General features: G+C 44.7%; 1 protein-coding gene across 1 annotated transcript in view; it reads right to left on the bottom strand.

Moving 5' to 3' along the window:
* The window catches only part of POMT2 (protein O-mannosyltransferase 2), a 331,358-nt gene that overhangs the window by 94,189 nt on the left and 209,539 nt on the right, over window positions 1–27,630 (bottom strand). The window contains exon 16 of the mRNA XM_069208415.1: window positions 22,860–22,931. Coding sequence (XP_069064516.1) covers window positions 22,860–22,931 — 72 coding nt within the window. The remainder of the gene's footprint in view (window positions 1–22,859; window positions 22,932–27,630) is intronic.

Raw genomic sequence — 27,630 nt, 5'->3', positions numbered from 1 at the left:
ATACCTCACTTGCATGGGTCCCCAAAGCAGAGTCAGCCTAAAAGATGTATAAAAGAAAAATATGTGCTTATCAACTTGCTTTGCTTTCCCCTCAATCTCTACATGTTTTTGGCCGTTTTCTGTTGCAGGCACCTGGCCCACCCCCACAAGTGAGGTACCAAATTTATCTGGAGACTTGGGGGAACACTGGGTGGAAGGAAATTTGTGGCTCCTCTCAGATTCCAGAACTTTCTGTCACCGAAATGAGAGGAAAAAGTGTTTTCTTGGCCCAATTTTGAGGTTTGCAAAGGATTCTGGGTAACAGAACCTGGTCAGAGCCCCACAAGTCACCCCATCTTGGATTTCCCCTAGGTCTCTAGTTTTCAAAACGGCACAGGTTTGCTATGTTTCCCTAGGTGCCAGCTAAGCTAGAGGCCAAAATCCACAGCTAGGCACTTTGCAAAAAACAGCTCTGTTTCCTTTGTGAAAATGTGATGTTTCCACGTTGTGTTTTGGGGCTTTTCCTGTCGCGGGCGCTAGGCCTACCCCCACAAGTGAGGTACCATTTTTATTGGGAGACTTGGGGGGACGCTGGGTGGAAGGAAATTTGTGTCTCCTCTCAGATTCCAGAACTTTCTGTCACCGAAATGAGAGGAAAAAGTGTTTTTTTGGCCATATTTTGAGGTTTGCAAAGGATTCTGGGTTCCCCTAGGTGTTTAGTTTTCAAAGATGCGCTGGTTTGCTAGGTTTCCCCAGATGCCGGCTGAGCTAGAGGCCAAAATCCACAGGTAGGCAGTTTGCAAAAAACAGCTCTGTTTCCTTTGTGAAAATGTGATGTGTCCACGTTGTGTTTTGGGGCTTTTCCTGTCGCGGGCGCCAGGCCTACCCCCACAAGTGAGGTACCATTTTTATCGGGTGGCTTGGGGGAACGCTGGGTGGAAGGAAATTTGTGGCTCCTCTCAGATTCCAGAACTTTCTGTCACCGGAATGAGAGGAAAAAGTGTTTTTGTGGCCAAATGTTGAGGTTTGCAAAGGATTCTGAGTAACAGAACCTGGTCAGAGCCCCACAAGTCATCCCATCTTGCATTCCCCGAGGTGTCTAGTTTTCAAAACTGTGCATGTTTGCTAGGTTTCCCTAGGTGCCGGCTGAGCTAGAGGCCAAAATCCACAGCTAGGCACTTTGCAAAAAAACAGCTCTGTTTTCTTTGTGAAAATGTGATGTGTCCACGTTGTATTTTGGGGCATTTCCTGTCGCAGGTGCTAGGCCTATCCACGCAAGTGAGGTACCATTTTTATCGGGAGACGTGGGGGAACATAGAATAGCAAAACAAGTGTTATTGCCCCTTGTCTTTCTCTACATTTTGTCCTTCCAAATGTAAGACAGTGTGTAAAAAAGTCTATTTGAGAAATGCCCTGTAATTCACATGCTAGTATGGGCACCCCGAAATTCAGAGATGTGCAAATAACCACTGTTCTCAACACCTTATCTTGTGGCCATTTTGTAAATACAAAGGTTTTCTTGATACCTATTTTTCACTTTTTATATTTCAGCAAATGAATTGCTATATACCCGGTATAGAATAAAAACCCATTGCAAGGTTCAGCTCATTTATTGGCTCGGGGTACCTAGGGTTCTTGATGAACCTACAATCCCTATATATCCCCGCAACCAGAAGAGCCCAGCTGACGTAACGGAATATTGCTTTAAAAAATCTGACATCGCAGGAAAAAGTTACTGAGTAAAACATGGGGAAAGTGGCTGTTTTTTTCACCTCAATTTCAATATTTATTTATTTCAGCTGTTATTTTCTGTAGGAAACACTTGTAGGATCTACACAAATGACCCCTTGCTGAATTCAGAATGTTGTCTACTTTTCAGACATGTTTAGCTATCTGGGATCCAGCATTGGTCTCTCACCCATTTTGGTCACTAACTGGAAGGAGGCTGAAAGCACACAAAAATAGTAAAAATGGGGTAAGTCCCAGTAAAATGTCAAAATTGTATTGGAAAATGGGGTTTTCTAATTCAAGTCTGCCTGTTCCTGAAAGCTGGGAAGATGGTGATCTTACCACCGCAAACCCTTTGTTGATGCCATTTTCAGGGGAAAAAAACACGAGCCGCCTTCTGCAGCCCTTTTTTCCCATTCTTTAAAAAAAAAAAAAAAAAAAAAAAAACATTTTCACTGTATTTTGGCTAATTTCTTGGTCTCCTTCAGGGGAACCCACAAAGCCTGGATACCTATAGAATCCCTAGGATGTTGGAAAAAAAGGACGCAAATTTGGCGTGGGTAGCTTATGTGAACAAAAAGTTATGAGGGCCTAAGCGCAAACTGCCCCAAATAGCCAAAAAAATGCTCCGCAGAGGAGGGGAAAAGGCCTGGCAGCGAAGGGGTTAACACTTATTCTCCACATATATTTCAATTTCTTGTTTCACAAGAGTAACATATTACAAAACCACAGAAAGGACTTTTGGTACATTACATACATATCACATAAAAACATTTTACTGTACACATCAATTATGTAAACAAAAGTCACAGCCACCCCCATATATAACACTACCCACTCTCTCATTCAAACATACAACACACACAACCTCTCACATCTACCACTCAATCCTATCTCAGCCATGCATAACATACTCCAAGATTCCGACGGGGAAATTTCTGCAATTGTAGTGTTGTTGACTGGGATTTCTTGAAGAATAGTCAATGTACGTTTTGGTGGGTGAAACAGAATAGCAAGCCACCTTCTTCAGGCTCACACAATTTAAATTCATATAAATTAGGAGGGCCAATGAGGGTGATCTGCAAAATTAACTCATGAACACAAAAAGGTCACACAAAACAGGCCTAGAATTACATTGTTTCTAAGTCATTTTCTACAATATAGAGGCACTGCTTAAGATCAAGGGAATTCCATTGTTCGAAAACATTTTGACAAGCCAAACCCCGATAGAGCCAGCTATTCCCAGGGGTATGACCTGGTGAAAAGTGCCATTCTATATACAACAACCTTATATCCACTTTGCAACGTATAGTAAGACAGAGGAATATATTCAATGGCCTAGTCTTCTTGGAAGCATCAAACCATGTGATAGACTGTAAAGTGCATGTGGACAGAAAGCAGAAGCTATGGTGGATACAGCTTAGACATGGAGCAAAGCATAAGAACCATGTATTCACTAAATTAAAGTGTGTCTACTCATTTGTGCATGTTACATCACCTACAACATCATACCTCAAAATAGCAAACCTGTCTCTTATATCAGTGTCACTTCCACTCTTCATGTGTGCTTATAGAAATTTATAAAACCACTAAATGTGGGTATCCTAAAAAGGCACCAAAAATGAGAAGTCACTTTAATATTAGAACTGACGCTAGTGTCTAATATATACTTGGACAGGTCTAACCAATACCTGTCATTTTATTTGATGTTTGATAGGGCTGTTTATACTTAGTACTGCCTAGCAGCCTGGACCTGCTTCTTCCAACACAGCAATAATACCATCTATGACTAAAAGTATAAACCTAACATCAATGATAGTGGGTTAACATATTGACTTAACTGGACTACAGTCATATAGCATGCCGATGATCATAATAATAGTTCCTTTTGCATTCCTGGGCCTAACACAGCATAATTGACTGACAGATCCATTAATAAAAGAAAGAAGGAAAATCCACAGCATACTCCTTGGAACTTCAATCCCATTGTTACATGCAACACGTAGGGGAGCGAATGAGAACATACCTCCTATGGGCATACCGCTATATAGGGCAACTGAAATAGGTACTCTAATGCCAGATAATATTGGGGGGGGGGGGAGGGGGGGGGGCAGGAAGTCTGGCACCGTTTTCTAATATTAGGGGGAGCCAAAACCTGCATATAGAAAGCAGCTACATAGATAGAAAACAGAAAAATATGATGGAAATTCTTTCCACCAACTCCATTCCATTCCAGAAATTACAGTCTCATGTGTGTCAACACCAAACACTTTCTGCAATGCTTAAAAACGATAACCCCCACCCATGGCGCATGCCCTGCATGGCCAGCACAGGGTTTATGTGGTGGGGTCAATAGAGCCCCACCCCCATCACACATGTGGTCTTGACGGCTTCTAACTCCTACCTGCCGGCACATGAATGACGAGCATTTTCCCTGGGTGATTAAGAAGTGCTATAACCAACAGTGTTGTGCCACCTGAAGAGGACCCTATTTTAACAGATGTCCCCAGTAAGCCCCACAACTTGAAAAGTACCAGCATCCTCATGGTTTTAGAGCCCCGTGGGAAGTTGAAACACCATCAACGGCTTCTGCAGAACGTCTGGAGTTCAAAATTAAGTTGATACTCAGCCTACAGCACTTATATTCGCAGTATGCAGAGTCACACCTGACCTACATTTCCAGCCATCTGATGTGAATCAAAGGCAGGGCTTGGTCCAAAGAGTTACACCACCATCTTGTAGTGTATTCATCTAAGAGAATATCACTAGCTTCACTATATAGCTCCACTATATGAAACAATATTAGAAGAAAAATGTTCACGGGAGGGAAAGTGCCTTAACTCAAAATCCATGTAAATGAAGCAAGGCCATGATCTTAAAAATTACGATACCTTCTTCAAGTGTGTTAAAATAACGATACAAGCAAAGTATCCATATAATGTTTTCATTTCACCAGCAAAACATCTGTCGTATTTTGACAATTATTAGTAAAGAACACATATATCTATACCTGCGGTCCTATGTCAGAGATGTCACATCTAGACAAAAGGTCGTCCTACATATCACTGATGTTGGACGACTTATGTTATATCTCTGATGCAGGACTAGATACAGGCATGTCTTAATCCTAGAAAGCCATGCACAGATCCATGGCGTGCTCCCTATTGTAGAAAAAAATCAAGAGTGAGCTACCATAGAATATCATGTTCTGTGTTGCTTGTACATGTTCTGTGTTCATGTATCATGTTCTGTGTTGCTTGTGCTAACCCGTTGTCTTACTTGTATCAGAACCTCGCCAAACCATTTTGTATATATGTGGCCCAACAGATAGACCTCTGTTTTACCGTGACCCAGAGGGGGTGACTACACATGCATGAGGTGCTCACTGAATGGAAAAGAGGGTATAGTAGAAACCCCTCTCCTGGTGGATCCCACATATTTGGTCATACTGTTATTGTCCAGATAATGTCTTTGATTTAAGCCCTCCTTCGCTGTATGCAAGAAAAATATCCAATATAGTTCCCTCTCTTTTCTGACTGCCCTCATTTGATGCCCTTGTCGTGCCTTTACCTTCTCCAGTATGAGCCACTGAAGATCTTTTTCTGAGTGTCTTTCAGCTAGGCAATGTTGTACCAAGGGTGCGTGTCCTCTTCATCCTGATTGCTGACTTGTTCTCACTGTAGCGAATCCTAAACTCTCTACCAGTTTTGCTGATATACTCAAGACCACATGGACAAACAATAAGGCATATGACATTACGGATTCTACAGTTGGTCATACCTTTAAGGGGCATTCTATGTCCTCTGTACTCCCATTGCTCTGATACCAGAGCTGTATCACAAGCATGACATGTGCCACAACGGTGGTTGTCTTTAATCAGAGTTGTTCCATCTGTGGTTCTTTGTTGCTCTTCTGTGTTATGTCTCAATCTGGCATGCACCTATTTATCCCTACAGTTTGCACTGCGCCTAAATGCAAAGATAGGTTTTTCCAGCTGTACTCCTTTCTCATTTGTATCCAGTTATCCAGTATCTTCCAGTTTTTCTTCATTACCTTATAGTTTATATTGGGATGATTTATGACACACACCAGTTTCTCCTCTTTTTTCTTGTCATACCTTGCAGAAGTGTATCTCTGTTGTAGTATCTATCTCTTTAAAATGCATGTCTGAGAAGGCGCTTGGGGTATTCCCTTTGCAGGAGTTTGACTTTCAAATCATCCCCAGGTAGCATGAAGTTTTCTATGGTTGTGCAGCTGCGTCTGATCCTTAAGAACTCACTAAAAGGAATTGAGTCCTTCTGACAGTTTGGATGGAAACTAGGGAGCTGGAGTACAGTGTTACGCATAGTGGGTCTACAATAAAAACTTACCTGCAAGCGGCCCAATTCTCCTGAACTCTCCACCTTTAGACTACCATACTCAGCAGTGAATTTTAAAATGCTTTTACTGGAGTATTACCATGGGAAATTCTTTGAGGCCTTCCTCTTCTCCGGTCCAAACAAAGACAATATCGTTGATGAACCGCGACCAGTGTTTGACACTAAAAAATGGGTGCCACTTTGTTTTATATATGTATACTTTCGTATTTTCATATATATATATATATATATATATATATGGAAAATGTCACTTACCCAGTGTACATCTGTTCGTGGCATGAGACGCTGCAGATTCACAAGCTGTGCATTATCCTGCCATCTAGTGTTGGGCTCGGAGTGTTACAAGTTGTTTTCCTTCGAAGAAGTATTTTCGAGTCACGAGACCGAGTGACTCCTCCCTTTCGGCTCCATTGCGCATGGGCGTCGACTCCATCTTAGATTGTTTTCCCCGCAGAGGGTGAGGTAGGAGTTGTGAGTATACTAGAGGTGCCCATGCAATGAAGTAGTTATGTATGTACTTAATGTCTATTCGAAATAATATTTATTTATATATTTACAATTTTCATTCAACTAAAAATGGCTACAGGCTACCGGGGAGGTGGGAGGGCGCATGTGAATCTGCAGCGTCTCATGCCACGAACAGATGTACACTGGGAAAGTGACATTTTCCGTTCGGTGTCATGTGTAGCTGCAGATACACATGCTGTGCATAGACTACCAAGCAGTAATCTCCCCAAAAAGCGGTGGTTTAGCCTGTAGGAGTTGAAGTTGTCTGAAATAATGTTCTTAATACAGCCTGTCCTACTGTGGCTTGTTGCGTTGCTAGCACATCTACACAGTAATGCTTCGTAAATGTATGAGGCGTAGACCAGGTGGCTGCCTTACAAATTTCTGTCATAGGTATATTCCCAAGAAAAGCCATTGTGGCACCTTTCTTTCTAGTGGAATGTGCTCTTGGTGTAATAGGTAATTCTCTTTTTGCTTTAATATAGCAAGTTTGAATACATTTAACTATCCATCTGGCGATGCCTTGTTTATATATAGGATTACCTGCATGAGGTTTTTGGAAAGCTACAAACAATTGTTTTGTTTTACGAAATTGTTTCGTTCTGTCAATTTAATACATTAGTGCTCTTCTTATGTCTAATGTATACAAGGCTCTTTCGGCTACTGAGTCTGGTTGCGGAAAGAAGACTGGGAGTTTCACCGTTTGGTTTAGGTGGAATGGTGATATGACCTTTGGTAAGAATTTTGGATTGGTACGGAGAACCACTTTATGTTTATGTATTTGTATAAAGGGTTCTTGAATAGTAAATGCTTGTATTTCACTTACTCTTCTAAGTGATGTGATAGTTATTAGAAAGGCTACTTTCCAAGTCAGATATTGAATTTGACAAGAATGCATGGGTTCGAATGGTGGGCCCATGAGTCGTGTTAATACAATATTAAGGTTCCACAAAGGTACTGGAGGTGTCCTTGGGGGTATGATTCTTTTTAGTCCCTCCATAAATGCTTTAATGACTGGGATTCTAAAAAGTGAAGTTGTATGTGTAATCTGTAGATAGGCAGATATTGCAGTGAGATGGATTTTAATGGATGAAAATGCTAGATTAGACTTCTGTAAGTGTAATAAATAGCTTGCAATGTCCTTTGTGGAGGCATGTAGTGGCTGAATTTGATTAGTGTGGCAGTAGCAAACAAATCTTTTCCATTTGTTTGCGTAACAATGTCTTGTTGTAGGTTTTCGCGCTTGTTTAATGACCTCCATACACTCTTGTGTAAGATTTAAATGTCCGAATTCTAAGACTTCAGGAGCCAGATTGCTAGATTGAGCGATGCTGGATTCGGGTGTCTGATCTGTTGTTTGTGTTATGTTAACAGATCATGTCGGTTTGGTAATTTGATGTGGGGTACTACCGATAAGTCCAACAGTGTTGTGTACCACGGTTGGCGAGCCCAGGTTGGTGCTATGAGTATTAGTTTGAGTTTGTTTTGACTTAGTTTGTCGACTAGATAAGGAATGAGTGGGAGAGGGGGAAAAGCGTAAGCAAATATCCCTGACCAACTGATCCATAGTGCATTGCCCTTGGACTGAGGGTGTGGGTACCTGGACGCGAAGTTTTGGCATTTTGCGTTTTCTTTTGTTGCGAATAGGTCTATGTTTGGTGTTCCCCAGCGTTGGAAGTGATCCTGTAGGATCTGGGGATGTATTTCCCATTTGTGAGTTTGCTGGTGATCCCGACTGAGATTGTCGGCTAACTGATTCTGAATGCCTGGTATGTATTGTGCTATTAGGCGAATGCGTTTGTGGATTGCCCAATGCCAAATCTTTTGTGCTAAAAGACACAGTTGTGACGAGTGTGTCCCCCCTTGTTTGTTGAGATAATACATTGTTGTCATGTTGTCCGTTTTGACAAGAATATGTTTGTGGGCTACTAGTGGTTGAAATGCTTTTAATGCTCGAAAAACTGCTAGCAGTTCCAAATGATTTATGTGAAGTTGTTTTTGTTGATTACCCCATTGACCCTGTATGCTGTGACTGTTGAGGTGTGCTCCCCACCCCATCATGGAAGCATCTGTTGTGATAACAGCTTGAGGCACTGGGTCTTGGAAGGGCCGCCCTTTGTTTAAATTTATTGGGTTCCACCATTGAAGCGAGGATTGTGTTTGGCGGTCTATCAACACTAGATCTTGAAGTTGACCCTGTGCTTGTGTCCATTGTCCATTGTTTTGCACTGTTGTAAGGGCCACATGTGTAATCTTGCATTCAGGACAATGGCTATGAATGAGGACATTATGCCTAGAAGTTTTCATTACAAACCTTACTGTGTAGTGTTGGTTCGGTTGTATGCTTGATCTTATATTTTGGAACAATTGGACTCTTTGTGGACTTGGAGTGGCAATTGCCCTTTGTGTGTTGAGCGTGGCTCCCAAGTATTGTTGTATTTGGGATGGTTGCAGATGTGATTTCTTGTAATTTATAGAGAACCCCAGTTTGTGTAGAGTTTCTATAACGTATTGCGTGTGAAGAAGACACTGTTGTTGAGTGATGGTTTTTATTAGCCAGTCATCTAAATATGGGAATACGTGCATGTGCTGTCTCCTTATGTGAGCGGCTACTACTGCTAGGCATTTTGTGAATACCCTTGGGGCTGTTGTTATTCCGAACGGTAGCACCTTGAATTGATAGTGTATGCCGTGCATTACAAACCTTAAGTATTTTCTGTGATAAAGATGGATGGGTGTGTGGAAATACGCATCTTTGAGATCCAATGTTGTCATGTATTCCTCCTTTTTTAATAAGGGAACCACGTCTTGAAGTGTTACCATGTGGAAGTGGTCTGATTTGATGAAGAGATTCAGTGTTCTGAGATCTAAGATAGGTCTTAACGTTTTGTCCTTTTTTGGAATCTGGAAATATAGTGAGTAGACGCCTGTTCCTTTCTGATGATTGGGTACGAGCTCTATTGCTTGTTTTTGTAGTAGTGCTTGGACCTCTATTTGTAGTAGGTCTAAGTGTTGTTGGGACAGATTGTGGTTTTGGGTGGCAAATCTGGTGGGAATTTTGTGAATTCTATACAATAACCATGTTGGATAATTGATAGGACCCATGCGTCTGTGGTAATATGTGTCCAGTTTTGGTAATATGTGGTTAACCTCCCCCCCACTGGTGACAAGTGTTGGCGTGTTGTGACATTAAAGTCACTGTTTGGTCTGGCTTGGGTTTGGTTGCTTGGAACTTTCCCCTTCCTCTTCGGAATTGTCCTCTATAGGAACCACAAAACCCTCTCCTTTGGTATTGTGCGCGATAGGTGGGTCTGGTTTGAGAGGTGGAAGGCTCAGGTGTTTGTTGCCGAAAACCTCCCCTGAATTGTGGTTTTCTAAAGGTGCCTCTGACTTGTGGGGAATAGAGCGCGCCCATGGCGTTGGCCGTGTCCGTGTCTTTTTTCAATTTCTCTGTGTCAACTTCCGGCCCAAACAATTGTTCTTGATTAAATGGCATGTTCAACACCACTTGTTGAATCTCTGGCTTGAATCCAGAACTTCTCAACCATGCATGCCTGCGAATGGTTACAGCCGTGTGGACAGTTCGTGTTGCCGTGTCTGCCGAATCTAGTGCGGACCTTATCTGGTTGTTCGATATGGCCTGTCCTTCTTCCACTACTTGCTGGCCACGTTTTTGGTGTTCCTTGGGCAAGTGCTGTATGATGTGCTGCATCTCGTCCCAGTGTGCCCTGTCGTAGCGTGCAAGTAGGGCTTGCAATCCGCCATTGATTGGCTGCTTGTGCTGCCACTCGCTTGCCCGCTGCGTCACATTTTCTGCTCTCTTTGTCAGGCGGTGGAGCGTCTCTTAACGATTGAGAGTTTGCTCTTTTTCTTGCTGCCCCTACAACCACTGAGTCCGGTGTAAGTTGTTGTGTTATGAACACAGGATCTGTTGGGGGAGGTTTGTACTTTTTCTCAACTCTAGGCGTGATAGCCCTTCCCTTTACTGGTTCCTGGAAAACCTGTTTCACATGCTTGAGCATGCCCAGGAGCATTGGCAGACTCTGATATGAAGCGTGGGTGGATGCCAAAGTGTTAAACAGGAAATCATCCTCCACTGGCTCTGTGTGCATTGCTACGTTGTGGAACGTAGCTGCCCTAGATAGTACCTGCTTATGCAGTACTGTTTTCTGGTGGTGACGGCTTTGTTGGATAACAATCCGGACTGTTATCCGATACTGGTGCATCATATAAGTCCATGCATCAGCATCATCCTTTGTCATCCCAGTATGTGTGGGTGACTGCATTGTAGGTGTTCCCACTGGTGACAGTTGTGGTGAGTGCGGTGGGGACTGTTGTGGTGAGAACCTTTGTCATGGAGATTTGTCTCTAACCACTTTTGCTTTAGGTTGCATTTCTGGCTCCTGAAATGCAAGTTTCCTTTTAGATTTGAGTGGAGGTAAAGTTTGTATTTTTCCAGTCTCTTTCTGGATATGTAACCTCCTTTGTGTATGGTCCAGCTCTTCCATACCTAACTCCTGCTCAAATCTATGTCTTTCCTTGAATTGTCTGGAAAGTCCTTGCTCTTCTGTATAAGAGCTTCTTCTCGGCTCCTAAGCCGCTTTTTTCAGTACCGAGGTTTCTGTTACAGTCTTTTTCGGTTCCGAAGATATTTTCCTTACTTTGGGCGAATCGAACTCTCTGTGTCGAGATCGTTCGGTGCCGGAATCTCGACCGGAGTCGGAAGTCTTCGGTAATTCTTTGGCCTTTTTCGGGGCCGATGATTGGTCACCTTCCTTTCGGTGGGTTGAGCCATGGCCTGCTGGCGGTGGCGTCCCCATGGCCTTAAATGTTTTTGTGTGAGTTTTGGATGGGGCAGATTTACTCACGGTTCGCTGCACCGTCGAGGGTCGTTCACTTTCGGAATCGTCCGAGTTTGTCCCCTGGATGGAGATGCTTTCCTCCTCTCCGACGTCGAGTTGTTCTTTCGGGTTCGACACCATTTGAAGTCTTCTTGCGCGTCGATCCCTTAAGGTCTTTTTCGATCGAAACGCTCTGCAAGCTTCACAAGTATCCTCCCTGTGTTCAGGTGATAAACACAGATTACAGACCCGGTGCTGGTCTGTATAAGGATACTTCGAATGACACTTAGGACAGAAGCGGAAGGGGGTCCGGTCCATTAGTTTGGGACGACAGGTGTGGTCGGGCCAACCAGGCCTCGGTGAAGAGTGGAAGCCCCGAAGGGCCGCTGGAGCGCTATTGATGTCGGTGCCGATACACTAACACTAACCCGGTACCGAACGATAACAATACCATCACATTTTTTATAATTTAGCTAACTTTCCCGGTTCGAAATACGGAGCGAAGAGGAACACGTCCGAACCCGATGGCGGAAAGAAAACAATCTAAGATGGAGTGACGCCCATGCGCAATGGAGCCGAAAGGGAGAAGTCACTCAGTCTCGTGACTCGAAAAGACTTCTTCAAAGAAAAACAACTTGTAACACTCCGAACCAAACACTAGATGGCAGGATAATGCACAGCATGTGTATCTGCAGCTACACATGCCATCAAACATATATATATATGTGTATATATATATATATATATATATATATATTCGCTATACTTGGGGCACACAAAGCCCCCATACTGGTACCCTTAATCTGCTGATAGATGTCTCCATTGAATTCAAAATAGTTGTTAAAAAGCACTGTTTCCACACTTTAAAATTAATTCATTAGGTCTTTCTCCAGGAGTCTGAGACTGCTTCTATTGCTTCTTTTTGCGTGATGTTTGTTTATCGCACCTCTATGTCTAATGTGAGTAAGATTCAGTGGCAGCTCCTCCGCTATGGCAGAGGAGCATCGCCCCTCGCCAGCAGCAACCCCTACAAATCATTTAACAATGAAAGGATAATAAACTAGGTTTATAATCCTTTCATTGTTAAAGGGGCGGGCATAGGGGATGACCGGGACGAGGGGAGTGCACTGTGCACTCCACTAAGTGCGCATGTATGTTTGACGGGCCGTCTCGAGCCGGCCAAACACACATGCGCACTGTGGTCTCTCCAACCCGGCACTGTGTTGCCAGGCTGGAGAGAGCAGGCACAGGCTTCCTGTCTCCCTGGTAGGGCGCTCCTAGCCAATCCTAATGCTGCTCTGAGGAGTGTCAGGACTGGCCCCAGGGCAGGCTGCGAGCCTGTGCCTGCAGCCTGCTGAGGAGACAGAGGAGTGGCGGCAGAGCACGGCGTGTAGGTACGTTTATTTCTTTACATTTTATTAATATTCCCCCCCTGCCACCCACACTGCTACCCTCCCCCACACAAGCCACCCCACCCCCTGTAACACCTGTGAGCCGCGATTTCACTCTGGGGATTAATCAGTGGATTTTTAATTTTAGCAATCGTGTCTCCTGTGTCTCAAATGTAAGAGGCACAGCTCTTTGTCCTGGGGCATAAGAAGATATTCACTTATTTGGACCATGCTTCTGTAATGGAATTAATGGATGAAATAATGGGGTGGAGCTGAGGATTGTCAGTATTTTATGAGTTTCGGGTTCTCCATACAGGGCTGGGATGACTGGGTTCTCCTTGTTAAGGAATTCAAACTTCTTCATACATATGTTCCCTTCCAGCAAGGCTTTTGAAGTGATATTTTGGACATGATTTTTCAGATTTCAATTTTTTTAAATTGGTTCTTCTTAAGTGCTCTGGAACAGCTAGCATGTCTTGAGTTTTGCCAATGTATTTGCTGGTATCCATGATATGCCACCTCCCTTGTCACAGCGTTAAGTTAGAAGAGGAGTCTTATTGCAGTGTTTTGCATTAGCTGAATTGTGTGCATGATGAAACAGGGGGCACCAAGGTATAGGCTATTGGCATAGTCAAGATTGGAGATCAGGAGTCTGAGGACAGCTTGTAATTTTTTGTTGATATCGAAGGAATGGGAAGTTGCATCACAGCGTTTTCGTTGTGTAGAAGATGATCCTCGCAATCTCATCGGCATGTGGTATCATAAACAGATCTGAGTCCATGGTTAATGCTAGGTTCTCACTTTTATTGATATAGGTGGCAGGGCATCAAGTTCCTTGCGCCATATGTCTGAAGGGGGGTATTTATGTCATTGTCCACAGGTCATGATCTATGCATCTGTGCTATTGAGCTTTAGGTGGATAATCATCATCCAAGTTTAGAAGTCACAGAGGCAATCAACAAGTCTTAACTTGTAGAGGTCTTCAAGGCCATTCATTCTAGAATGATGTTTGTATCATCTGCATTGTTTTAAAATGTAAGGTTGAATGATCCGGTCCATTAAGGGGATTAGGAAGGTAATGAATAGGAGAGGGGATTGACCCTTCGGGACTTCAAAAATGTTGGTTGTAGGAGGCAAATAAGAAAGGTAGAATACCATGCTCTGTATTATATTGAGGTATAAGGGAATCCACTGGCAACAGTTTTCTTGTATTCCAATATGATGTAGTCCATGTAGTAGCATCAGACGGTGAACAGTGTCAAAAGCTAGTGATAAGCCCTGAAGCAATAAGGTATCTATTCTGTTCTTGTCCACTATGAGTTTTAGCTCCTCCCACGTGGATTTGAGGGCTGACTCTGCCTTTCACAGGTCTAAATCCAGCTTGTTGATCCAACTGCAAGTTATTTTCCTCAGTAAAATTGGAGAGTTGCGTAAACTGTCAAGTGGTTTTATAGAAGAGTTCTTTAGCTTAAGGGGGAAATATCCCAGTTCCAGTGACTTTTCAGTATGCTTCTAGCTACTCCCCTACATAAACTAATCAAAATATTTCTTTGAAGATTTGGGGGAGTGGAATGACAGCCTGGGTCTAAAGGTGATCCTGACAGCCTGCTTGAATTGATGCATTGTTGGTTGTTTTCCAGAAATGGCAAGGAAGGTGGTGAAAGACTGTGGCTGTGCATCACTGACTCAGTGCAGTCCTGCCATTTTGTCTTTAAGGCTGTTTACTGTAATTTCTAATTCTGAGATCAGTTCCAGGGAGATTTTAAAGCAGAAGGCCTGCAGTCTTGGGTCCCTGCATTTTAGCACACCTGATTGCAGGATTCTGTTAGAATCTTGTGGATTTCCTTTGATAGGCAGCCACCCTCAATTATGCATGGGGAAACGTTATATCTTTTTGTGTTTCTGATGGCTGCTGCTGCTTTGTAGTCTCAGTTTTAGCGGTGCAGTACGAGTCTGTCAATGTGAACCTTTTTTTTTCTCTGCTTGCTTTATAGGATGCTGTGTTGCATCTACGTTTTTCTGGCCTGGTCTTTAGGCCATGTGGTCTTCTTTTCGTGGTTAGCCTTGGTAATAGTCTTTAGCAGTATCTGGGTGTCCAATGCAGTGGAGATCCATTTATAGATGGAGGGTATGTCCTAAAGTCACATACTGATATGTGTTCTTTGAAGGTGGGACTTAAGCGCTAGGAGGTATTTTTTCCTTGTCTCTATGTGGATTTGTTGTCTTGGAGGTGTTGTTAGAAAGCGTAATGTTGATCTTGAAGGTAATGACATAATGGTTGGTTCAGAAGACAGCGGAGTTGTCAATCACTGAAGCATGTCGGGGGGAAGGGCTAATCTAATGTCTAGCGTGTAATCAGCAGAGTGGATTGGGCCTGATTTGATTTGTTGTTGGTTGAAGGTCTCAAGATCAGATAAAGTGGCAATGGTTGTTTTTAAATACTTTTGGTCAAACCAAGTTCTGAGGTCTGCTGGGTTGTATAGATTGGGGTGATATAGTAGTCTTGGTCATTGACTCTAGGAGGATGTCCTTAAACTTTGCATTGCTGTAAGGTAGTCTATACCTCGAGAGGAAGGAACAAACAAAGGTTAGAGGGGGTGAAATCTCACCAGCCATGAAGCAATCTCCTATACAGGGAGTGCAGAATTATTAGGCAAGTTGTATTTTTGAGGATTAATTTTATTATTGAACAACAACCATGTTCTCAATGAACCCAAAAAACTCATTAATATCAAAGCTGAATATTTTTGGAAGTAGTTTTTAGTTTGTTTTTAGTTTTAGCTATGTTAGGGGGATATCTGTGTGTGCAGGTGACTATTACTGTGCATAATTATTAGGCAACTTAACAAAAAAAAATATATACCCATTTCAATTATTTATTATTACCAGTGAAACCAATATAACATCTCAACATTCACAAATATACATTTCTGACATTCAAAAACAAAACAAAAACAAATCAGTGACCAATATAGCCACCTTTCTTTGCAAGGACACTCAAAAGCCTGCCATCCATGGATTCTGTCAGTGTTTTGATCTGTTCACCATCAACATTGCGTGCAGCAGCAACCACAGCCTCCCAGACACTGTTCAGAGAGGTGTACTGTTTTCCCTCCTTGTAAATATCACATTTGATGATGGACCACAGGTTCTCAATGGGGTTCAGATCAGGTGAACAAGGAGGCCATGTCATTAGATTTCCTTCTTTTATACCCTTTCTTGCCAGCCACGCTGTGGAGTACTTGGACGCGTGTGATGGAGCATTGTCCTGCATGAAAATCATGTTTCTCTTGAAGGATGCAGACTTCTTCCTGTACCACTGCTTGAAGAAGGTGTCTTCCAGGAATTGGCAGTAGGACTGGGAGTTGAGCTTGACTCCATCCTCAACCCGAAAAGGCCCCACAAGCTCATCTTTGATGATACCAGCCCAAACCAGTACTCCACCTCCACCTTGCTGGCGTCTGAGTCGGACTGGAGCTCTCTGTCCTTTACCAATCCAGCCACGGGCCCATCCATCTGGCACATCAAGACTCACTCTCATTTCATCAGTCGATAAAACCTTAGAAAAATCAGTCTTGAGATATTTCTTGGCCCAGTCTTGACGTTTCAGCTTGTGTGTCTTGTTCAGTGGTGGTCGTCTTTCAGCCTTTCTTACCTTGGCCATGTCTCTGAGTATTGCACACCTTGTGCTTTTGGGCACTCCAGTGATGTTGCAGCTCTGAAATATGGCCAAACTGGTGGCAAGTGGCATCGTGGCAGCTGCACGCTTGACTTTTCTCAGTTCATGGGCAGTTATTTTGCGCTTTGGTTTTTCCACACGCTTCTTGCGACCCTGTTGACTATTTTGAATGAAACGCTTGATTGTTCGATGATCACGCTTCAGAAGCTTTGCAATTTTAAGAGTGCTGCATCCCTCTGCAAGATATCTCACTATTTTTGACTTTTCTGAGCCTGTCAAGTCCTTCTTTTGACCCATTTTGCCAAAGGAAAGGAAGTTGCCTAATAATTATGCACACCTGATATAGGGTGTTGATGTCATTAGACCACACCCCTTCTCATTACAGAGATGCACATCACCTAATATGCTTAATTGGTAGTAGGCTTTCGAGCCTATACAGCTTGGAGTAAGACAACATGCATAAAGAGGATGATGTGGTCAAAATACTCATTTGCCTAATAATTCTGCACTCCCTGTAGTAAGGTCTTTGATGTGAGATATTTCTAAGGATTTCTTGTAGGTGACTGCGAGGCCACCTCCAAACTTGTCAATATTTGTGTTGATGACACTGTATTCCGGCGGTATAACTTCATGGCATGTAGAGGTGGAATTCTTGCTGAGCCAAATTTCTGTTATGAAAGCGAGGTGTACTGTTGGGTTCTGATAGCAGATCAAGTATGTGGTGACAGATCTTGTTCAGGGATTAAATAGCAGGCAGTGTAGGTGCGGGATCTTATTTTTTTGTATGATGCATAAAGAATGTGGGAAGTAGAGTACAGGGAGGGAAGGCATGTGGAGTATGGGTAGGGGTCAAAGGGTGGACTGCTCTGCTTGACGCCTGAGGTAGCACTGGCTGGTGGGCTTGTGTATTAGAGAACTCTGGCTTAGAGGGTTAGTTATGGTTGTGGAGGCGTTTGTGGTAAACTGCTGTGGAGGAGCTGCAGCATTACATAGTGGGTTGAGTGAGTAGGTGTAAGGAGGAATGGTGTCACTTAGGAATCTATTAATTATGCGCTTGGCGTCTTGCCCTCATCTAAAATTTCTTTATAGTAAGTGGTGTTGTTAGTGTCTACTGTCTTAGATGAGCTCTTAACTGTGTGTGGACTGTTCTTAGTTATTCCCTAAAACCCAGCAACAATTTTCTGCAATCTGTGGATGTATATTAGGTCCTCATGAGAGTGAGTCGCCAACATCCAGTAACATTTGTTCCATGATGTGCTGAGTTGTAGCTTCCCTGTTCTGGTCCTAGCTTTTTTGAGGCTTAAACAGGCATCACCCCAAGACAAGCACCCTTAACTTGGATGCCATAAAGTTTCTGTTTAGGTAGGTGAGGAAGCCTTAGACCAATGGAAGCCCAAAACACTGGCAGTCAGGTGACCCGGACCACCCACCATCAACTGCTCCCTACAGGCGGCCACTTTCCCCTAGGACTGGAAGCACGCCACGATCTGCCTGCTCTTGAAGAAACCCACAGCTGACCCCACGGATCTCAAGAATTACCACCCCATCTCGCTGCTGCCTTTTCTCAGCTAAGGTCACTGAAAAAGCAATCAACGCTCAGCTCCACCAACACATCGAGAAACAAAACATCCTGGACATCTCCCAATCAGGATTCAGAAATAATCACAGCACTGAGACTGCCCTGCTCGCCGCCACAGATGACATCTGCTTTCTCCTCGACCGCGGCCAAACAGCAGCCCTCATCCTATTGGACCTATTGGCCGCCTTTGACACAGTGTCCCACCACACCCTATGCACCAGACTCCACGCCGCAGGCATACGCAGCAAGGCTCTTTGGTGGATACACTCCTTCCTGACAGGCAGAATGCAGAGAGCCAGACTCACCACACACCTGTCAGAATCTACAGAGATCAGCTGTGGAGTACCCAAAGGATCCTCGTTGAGTCCCACACTTTTCAACATCTACATGGCCTGCTTGCCCCAATCGTCAGGAACTATGGATTGAACATAGTCTCCTATGCCGATGACACCCAGCTGATCATCTCCCTGACTGAAAACCCCACAACAGCCAAGAAGAACTTCCAAGACGGGATGGAAGCAGTGACAAGAACGAGATCCTCATCCTGGGACCCTCCTCCAGAGCCTGGGATGACTCCTGGTGGCCCTCAACACTTGGCAGCCCCCCTCCCACCTCCTACAACCACTCACGCAACCGCAGGGTCGTCCTTGATTCAGAGCCCACCATGACAAGACAGGTCAGCTCTGTCGCCTCCACCTGTTTCCACACCCACCGACTCCTTTGGAAGATTTTCAGATGGATCCCAAGAGACTGCTGCAAGACCATGAGACACGCCCTGATCACAAGCAGACTTGACTACAACAACGCCCTCTATGCCGAAACCACCAAGAAGAACCTGAGCAAACTACAACAAATCCAGAACACCTCCGTCTGACTCATCCTGAACATCCCCCACTGAGAATACATCACAGGACACCTGAAAGATCTCCACCGGCTCCCCATCGAGAAAAGGATCAACTTCAGCTCCTCGAACATGCTTACAAGGCCCTCAACAACCTTGGACCCAGCTACCTCAACCACCGCATCACCTTTTACTCCCCTGCCAGACCTCTCCGCCTCTCCCAGCACTCTACCCTGCATAAGGAAGTACTCGGCTGGAGGAAGATCTTTCACCTACCTTGAGGCAAAATGTTGGAACACCTTGCCTCTCCACCTCAGACAGTCGCCATCGCTACCTCCATTCAGGAAGGACCATAAGACCTGGCTTTGCGACTGAATCTTGAGGATCTATCCTACAGCGCCTTGAGACCCTATGGGTGAGTAACACACTTTAAAAACGTTGATTGATTGATTCTCTGGGAGCACTACACTCCTGGGTCTGATGAAAGGCTTAACTCTAGCAGTCAGATAGCTCCTTAGCAGGGAGAAAGCCCTGGCAGCAGTTCAGAAGCTGTCTCCAGAAGACGAGCAGGGGAGACGCGAAGAGGCCACCATGTAGCGGCAGGAGATGTTTGTGAGGAACCGACCTGAGCACTACACATTGAAGTCCTACAGCAAAATGCTGCACAGAGAGGGAGACATTTCGGGGCACATCCTAGCATGGATTTTACACCCCACTTGCCTATAATGCATCTTGTGACCCCTGCAGGGGTTGATGCATGCACGCAGAGTGCCATATTACACACATTCAGAGAGCACCTCGAACGAGTGTACTCCAGGCATCATGACTCGGAGGTGGAGCAAGAAAAGATGTTTCTAGTGTGCCTGACTATCACAAGTTGAAGAGGAGGCGACGCAGGAGTTAGATGCTGCCCTTAAACTAGAGGAGGTCACCATGGCCCTAGCATGTCCTCCTGGGTGGAACTCACCCAGCAGTGATGGCTTCCCTGCAGAATTTTCCCAAACCTACACAGCAGGCGTTGTACAATGTCTAGTTGAGATGTATTTAGAGGATTGAGCAAATGGAGTACTGACCCCATCTATGAGGGAAGGATCACTTCTCATATTGTCCACTTACAATGGTCAACATGGACACAAGGATCTTTTGCAAATTACTTGCTCTCAGACTGGCGCCGCTGATCTCATGACTAGTACATGTAGATCAATGTGGCTTTATACCTGAAGGAACACAACTATGAATCTAAGACTGCTAATACATGTAATGCATGAGGTTGAAGACACTAGAGATGACATAGTGGTGGTGTCCATAGATACAGCCAAGGCATCTGATACTGTTGACTGGCAATACCTGATGAGCATGCTGGAAACAATGGTGTTTGGACCACAGTTCTGATCATGTATATGACTCTTATACACCGAACCCACTGCTAGGGTCAGAGTGGGCTGCTTGTGCTCGACTCTGTGGAGGGTGGGCAGAGGGACGCAACAAGGTTGTCCATTGACACCGCTGCTCTTCCCGCTCTCTCTGGGACCTTAGGCGATTCATATAGGGCAGGAGATTGCGGGATGGGGAATCAGAGTGCGAAGTATGACTCACTTAGTGTTCCTCTACGCAGATAACACTCTCTTCTATCCTACATCACCCAGGAAGTCACTGTCCTTACTACTGCAGTTCCTTGATAACTTTAGGGACTTTAGAGGGATCTGAATCAATCAACATAAATCGCTGGTGTTCCAGCTGGGGAAGATGGCAAAGTTGGACCCTAATGCTCTGGCCCCTTCCTTTGCCAGAGGAGACGGAAAGGTTTTGATACCTGGGAATAGTGGTAGGATCAATTCAAAGAAAACGGGAACAATACAATATGGATAGAGTGGCAGAGGGTCTCAGAACGTCGATACAATTTTGGAATGCTCTCCCTTTGTCGCTAATGGGAAGCGTTGCGGTGGCAAAGATGGTCTTTCTGCCCGCTGCCTTTAAACCAGGCAACACTCCTTCAATACCCTCTCCCGAGCGACATTCAGGTATTTACATTCCTTGCTTACGACACTCATCTGGAGTGGGGGAGATTTAAGGTGGCCCAAGACCATTTGTATCTGCCCACCCAGGAGGGTGTCTGGAGGTACCAAACATGGAGATGCACTATCTGACATCACAACTTCAACATGAAGCCCACTGGCTTGCAGATGAGGACAAAATATAGGAAAAGACACTGTTGACGGATAGGGACCAGGCCACTAAACTACCGCATGCTGGCAGTCAAGACACAGCCAAAGTACTGTATCTCATTAAGCACACAGCATCCTTATTGGAGCGCACCGTATAGGTGGTGCTGGGGAAGGCCCCCTTTTCTCGGGAGTTCAATTTTTGTGACTAGACTGCCTTTCAATCTTTGTCCGATGCAGTGGACATCGCACCATGGCGGGAAGGGGGATGTGAGACACTGAGAAATATCCTAATGAGGTGGCACAGGAAACATTTGCAGTAGGGGGGCGAGGGCAGTTCCTACTGCATGCTAGTATTACTAATATAGTACGGGAACTGTGGCCCACGTACCTGGAAGCCCCTCTGTCCTCGCTCCTCTTTGAGCCCTCTTGAAGCTAGGAGGGACACGGCACCTGGTCTCAAACTTTTAGAGAGCGATGATAACTAACAGACCAAACACCCAGTATCATGCAAGAACTGCATGGGTGGAAGATTTGAGGACTCAAATTGAGGCAGCACGATGGCACAGGATATGCCTGTTTGTATGCACAAATTCCTGAAATGCAATTTAAACTAGTATACTTTAACTGTTTCCATCCACGTATGTTACACTAGTGCTCCTTCACAGGCTAGACCTCACAAGAAGATAGGGGGTGTCACCGATGCCCAGAACACCCAGCATCCTTTATACATCTGGCATGGCACTGCCCACCTGTTAGGGCATTCTGGGAGGCTGTAGCGCAATATCTACGGACCACATGTGGCATACATATACAGCAGGACCCGACGGTTAGACTCTTGAGCGATACAAAAGCCACTGAGGGGAAGGAAGATGGAACACAAATAAACTAACTTGTTTGAAACAGAGCCCTTGGTGTTGATAAGAAAATAAACATTTCTTCATGAGTCATCCTGTAGATCACGCAGCAAATCTTGGTACCACAATCCTCTGCCGCACACCACCACTGATTCAAATCCCGCAAGGTCAATTCTGCCTTGCACTCTTCTAAGTCTGATAAATTAAGTATATATTTTTTATTCAATTTTTCTTATTAATGAAGATACTGGCAGCTAAGATAACTTTGTACCATATCATTCAACACATTTTACAATCAGAGTAGAGAATAGTAATGGTATGCATTTACAGATCACTCCCTGCAATGATAGGCGCCAGTGCAGTTAATGTGCCTATGAATATATTACACATCCTCCTCAACGCCTTCTGCAAGCAAGAATCAACAAAACGTGCCCATATATCTTTTGGACGAGGGGCTTCCAGTATCAGTGCTGCATAGGTTTCTTTAAGTATGTTTAACATCGCTAAAGGTAAAAGCAAAAACTTGGGTATGAAACGCTACACAAAAAGGTTATCACATGCCCCCTGCATTCATCACATCAAGGCTTGTGTAATTAAGTCTTAACATGACTTCACACATAATACTGTTCCTATTTTTGGAATCCTATTGCTACAAGAAAAATGATCTCTAAAAAAGGGATCCTCTGCTTCTCGGAGCTAGACCCATGCCATGCTTGATATTCTCTTAGACTAGGAATGAGATGCAGTGTGATGGGCATACTTTGTTCACACTCTTTGATACCTGACTAGGGATAGGAGTTGTGATAGACAAACTTCGATCACATTGCTTGACGTCCTTACTGGTAATTGAGAAATCTATTGATGTTGAGTCATCCAGTACATACGTAAGAGTGCTAAGGTGCGTAATATATCTCACCTGATAGTTGATTGGCCAGTGCCAGGGCTTTGAAGTCACTTCGTTTTCTTTGGGTTTCAAGCCGCTGTTTGCCTACAAGAAGAAACAGAAAAAGAAAACTGACCCAGCGTATATGATGTATGAGTTGGTAGCAAATTGATATATGTTTCCAATTATCTATTTAGTATTATCAAGTATTATCTACTATTATCTGCTTATAATCCCCTGAATGACACCCAGAGGCAATGCATGCACTCCTTAAGACCATCATCCGCTGATAGATAATAGATTAGCCTGCTCAGAATACAAGACTGAGGGTCACCTTACTGAATACTCTGAAGCACCTAATTTCAGAATTCTTACTTGATAACTGGGCAATAACGCTTGGTGAAGGTATGTGGTGTCCACTAGACAAATATCTTGTAAATATCCTATTAAGGAATTACCACGCAGGGGGCATGGGAACACCTATTCTTCTAGTGGAATGATGCATAGTTCTTGCCTGTACTCTTGGTATAACGTGGCACTGAATGAAGAAATACATCTTGGAATTAGCCTGCTTAGAGATACTGGGCTAGCTTTCAACCCAAGCACCCTGAATGGGCAATTACATCAGTTGACAACAAAAACCATTGCATTGTTTATGCTTCTAAATTCTCAAAATATGATAGCAGGCACATAATTGCCAGGTAAGAGGAATGATCTTTTGAAGGATGGCGCTGCAGGTGGTTAATTGCCTTCGGAAGTTGTTCAGGAATCTGAGATTTTTCTCCAGCTTCTCATCTTTACCTTAACAGGAAGTATCCAGACTAAAACACATAATGTAATGGATGAGTGCCGGTGCCCATAGCTCTGTTCTTTAACCTGCAGGTACAACTGAAAGTCAGTATGCAGAATATCAAGGCTGTGTAATTGACTACCAGACAATCCCTCTCCCTTTATCTCACTCTCCGGGCTCCTGCTGTCTCCCCTTTTGTGACAGGTTTTCCGTCTTTCCCTTCTGCCACCTGTTCTTTGTGTGGTTTTGCGCCAAAGCAGGGACCGAGGGTTCCTGCACTACTGCAAACCGGTTTATGCAAGGAGGCCACCAAATGTGCCCTTCAAAGCAGTCTGTTGGTGCTCAGAGGCCACCCCACCCCAGCTCAGAGACACTCATTTCAAAGGGAGAGGTTGTCACACCTCTCTCGTAGGAAACCCTTTGTTTTACCTTTCCCTGTTTGAGTTAGGCTCATCAGCAGGAGGGCAGTACAGTGCCTGGGGTCGGTAGAACCGTGGGCTGGCAGCCAGAACCTGCAAGGCTGTACAGGCAGAACTGGGGGATCCTCTAACGAACCCCCAGAGTACATGGTATCATGCAACTCACACTGGAATCGGTGTAGTTGCATGATTCCAAGATGTTTGATACCAAATATGCCTATGTTCGGAGAAGCCATTATGAAGTTGGACTACTTGTGTTGGTCAGTGTACACTGCATACCGTAAGATGGCTTCCCCGCACTTACAAAGCCAAGGAATTGGAGTCTGGGGTTTGTAGGGGTACCTCTGCTCATACAGGGGTACCCTCACACTTGGGAACATGCACCTTGCCCTTGGGCTGATGGGCCTATCAGGGGGTGACTTACGGTGTCCAAGTGCAGAGATCGTGATATAAGGCAAGCCTTATATCGTAAGTGAAAGGTGCATGCACCATTTCACGTAGGCTGCAATGGTAGGCCTGCAGACACAGTTTGCATGGGCTCCCATGGGGGAAATAATACATACTGCAACCCATGGGGGAACCCTGGTGTACCAATGCCCTGGGTACCTAAGTACCATATACTAGGGACTTACATGGGGGCACTAGTATGCCAATTGTGGGGTGTAAAAGTGTACCAACAACCACATGTAGAGGAGAGAGAAGACACTGGGGTCCTGATTAGCAGCATCCCAGTGTACTACAGTCTAAACACACTGACACCAGGCAACAAGTGGGGTGGTACTACAACCAGAACCCAGCTTCCTACATCCGTAACCGACATGGAGCTGTGACAGGCACCACACGGTTTGAACCCAGCTTTTCTCAATAAAATCCTCAACACACAGGAATACAAACTCGACAAAATGTTGAACATTGGTGTGCGCAAGTGGTACTGCTGAGCAAGTTTCCGTATCCTGCCAGACACCTGGGAAAATCAAAGGTAAGGAATCTGCAGCTAAAAGTCTTTATCAGATAACCCCTGCAAGACCCGTTTGAATCTCCAGTATTTGGATAGACATGATATTCAGATTGCACTCCTCCAGGAGTTGCACTTAACACAGCACACTGATCAGAATCTAGGCTCACGATGGACGGTATATAGGCTAGCCTCATCTTATCCCGCATACACACGTGGGGTGCTGATAATAGTCATGAGAGGTGTCCCATTCACGGTGACAAATTCTAGGGTGGATGAGCAAAGTAGACTGGCAGTGGTGCAGGGATGCCTATATGGCACCGTTCTTACACTAGTTAATACATATGAGCCTAATGTAGATGACCCTGAATTCTATTCCTGTGTGTGGAGGCAGCTACATGACCTGCCATCCGTCAATGGTCTATGGGGAGGGGAACTCAATACATACCTGGACCCTAGTCTGGATAGGGCTACAGTGTCTGACTGGCATGGCAAACAGTCAGCAAAGGTTATCTGTGAGAGGTTAGCGTATGGCATGGCGGATACCCGGCGACTGCACAATCCACACAATCAGGAGGGTACATTTGTGTCCTCAGTGCATGGAACATGGTCCAGGTTAGGTTACTGGTTAGTGTCTAGGGATGTCTGCCCATGGGTGTAGGAGATTCAGCATTTACCCAAAACGCTATCTGACCATGAAACGGCGAAGCCGTGAATGGCACTGCCAAGCGTGACTCCTCCTCGTTTTACATCGAGGGTCAGGGCCCACTCAGCAATTGTTGAATATTTTATTCAAAGTGTTGGTACTGTGGAGGGGGAGGGCATGTTGTGGGAAGCTTTCAAAGTGATGAATCATGGGATTTGTATGTCCACTCAGGTAGAAGTGGTAAAGGCGCTACGCACCCAGTTATACAAAACAGAGACTACATTACACGACCTTGAGCGCGACTGTGAGAGTAGGGCAGACCCGGCTATTCTGGCCGAAATACGGAAGCGCTTGATAGAATATCATGACCTAGCAGTACAACAGTGAAAGTTTGTATCCAAACGCCATGTACCACGTGCATTCGATGAGGGAGGGAGACCTGGGTGAATAAGCTGAGGATACAGTGAAGCACCGACAAGGTAGTGAAGATAGTTGAGGAAGAGGAGCAGGAATATTTTGACATGCCTAATACTCTAGACGCCTTTAAGCGATTCTATGCGAAGTTGTTCAATACTAGACCCACTGCCACAATGGCAGGCATAAAACAATAATACCTGGGGGATGTGGTGTTGGCATGGTTGTCACTGGGACAGCAGGAGTACCTCTAGCAGCCTAGCACAGTGTGGAATGTTAAGGAGGCTATAAGGACTCCCGAACGGTAAGACCCCGGCCTTGATGGGCTGACAGGTGACTTTTATAGGCAGTACAGTGAACTCCTGGCACCTCATTTGCATACTGTATATGATGAAACATACCTGAATCAGACTATTCCTCGATCTGTGTGCGAGGCGCCGGTTGTGGCCATGCTGAAGCTGGATAAACTGCCAGAGGTGTGTGAGTCCTATCAACCTTTATGTTTAATCAATACTTACCAACATATGACAATACTTACCAACATATTGGCGGTCAGACTACAACCACTCTTGCCTGCCCTAATTTTACCGGATCAATTTGGTTTCATACCGTCCCGTTCTACTGCACGTAGCCTGCGTACTATTTTGATGCACCTGACCTCTATACATACTATGTTTGCACACAGGCACACTGCACGTGGGTATATATCTCATGTTGCCGTGGAGCATGATGATGCTCAACCTATTTCACATATTGCACAAAAGAGAGGGCATACAGCGCACAGAAATCAACACATTGCAGTCCACACTGTCAGCATGGCAAAGGATGTGTGGGGAAAGTGGGGCGATTGCTGTTATATTCTCCAGCAATGCCCTTGTGGTATCACCCTGCGATTTCAGTTACTCAGGATGGCACTGCGTTGGGAATATTCACACAGGCAGGTCTTGAAAAATGGGAGATGTGTATCCTGATGGCACCTTTCTAATGCTTGAAGTATTTATAAATGCGAATAGGCTCTCTCCACTTGCAACATTCCTATATTACAGGCTTAGAGCAGAGATGCATGAATTGTACCACTGCGCTCACAGCTTTGTAAGTACTCGTCACCTCGGAAACGCGCCAGCATCTAAATATCTAAATACACATCTTTATAATCCACTACAGGCAGATAGGGTGCAGCACACTGACAATGCGAGGGAGTGCTCAAACACTCTTCTGGCAAACCCTGTGGGGGAGGCGGACTGGTCCTTCTGTTGTGCTCAACTAAGCAGCCTCACTTCCAACTGCAACTTACGAATCATTAATTTCAAATTTCTCCATCAAATCTATTACACGCCTGCAAAATTGTACAAATAGGGGTTGAGGGCGGATGCCAACTGTACTTGTGTGGGAGCTGGGAGGCTGATGTCATACATTTGGCATGGACGTGTACAGCTGTAAGCCTATATTGGATTCATGTCACTGAAACGCTAATTGAAATATCGGCACCTATTGCATGCGAGCTGGCGATTTGCATGTTAGGCCTGGTTAATGATGTCCCACCAGCCACACGGAAATATGTTGCTGTGGCCCTGCTGCTG

This window comes from Pleurodeles waltl, chromosome 9, assembly GCF_031143425.1.
Source record: "Pleurodeles waltl isolate 20211129_DDA chromosome 9, aPleWal1.hap1.20221129, whole genome shotgun sequence".
In the NCBI taxonomy this organism is placed as follows: domain Eukaryota; kingdom Metazoa; phylum Chordata; class Amphibia; order Caudata; family Salamandridae; genus Pleurodeles; species Pleurodeles waltl.
This window is presented reverse-complemented; position numbering and strand designations above follow the sequence as displayed.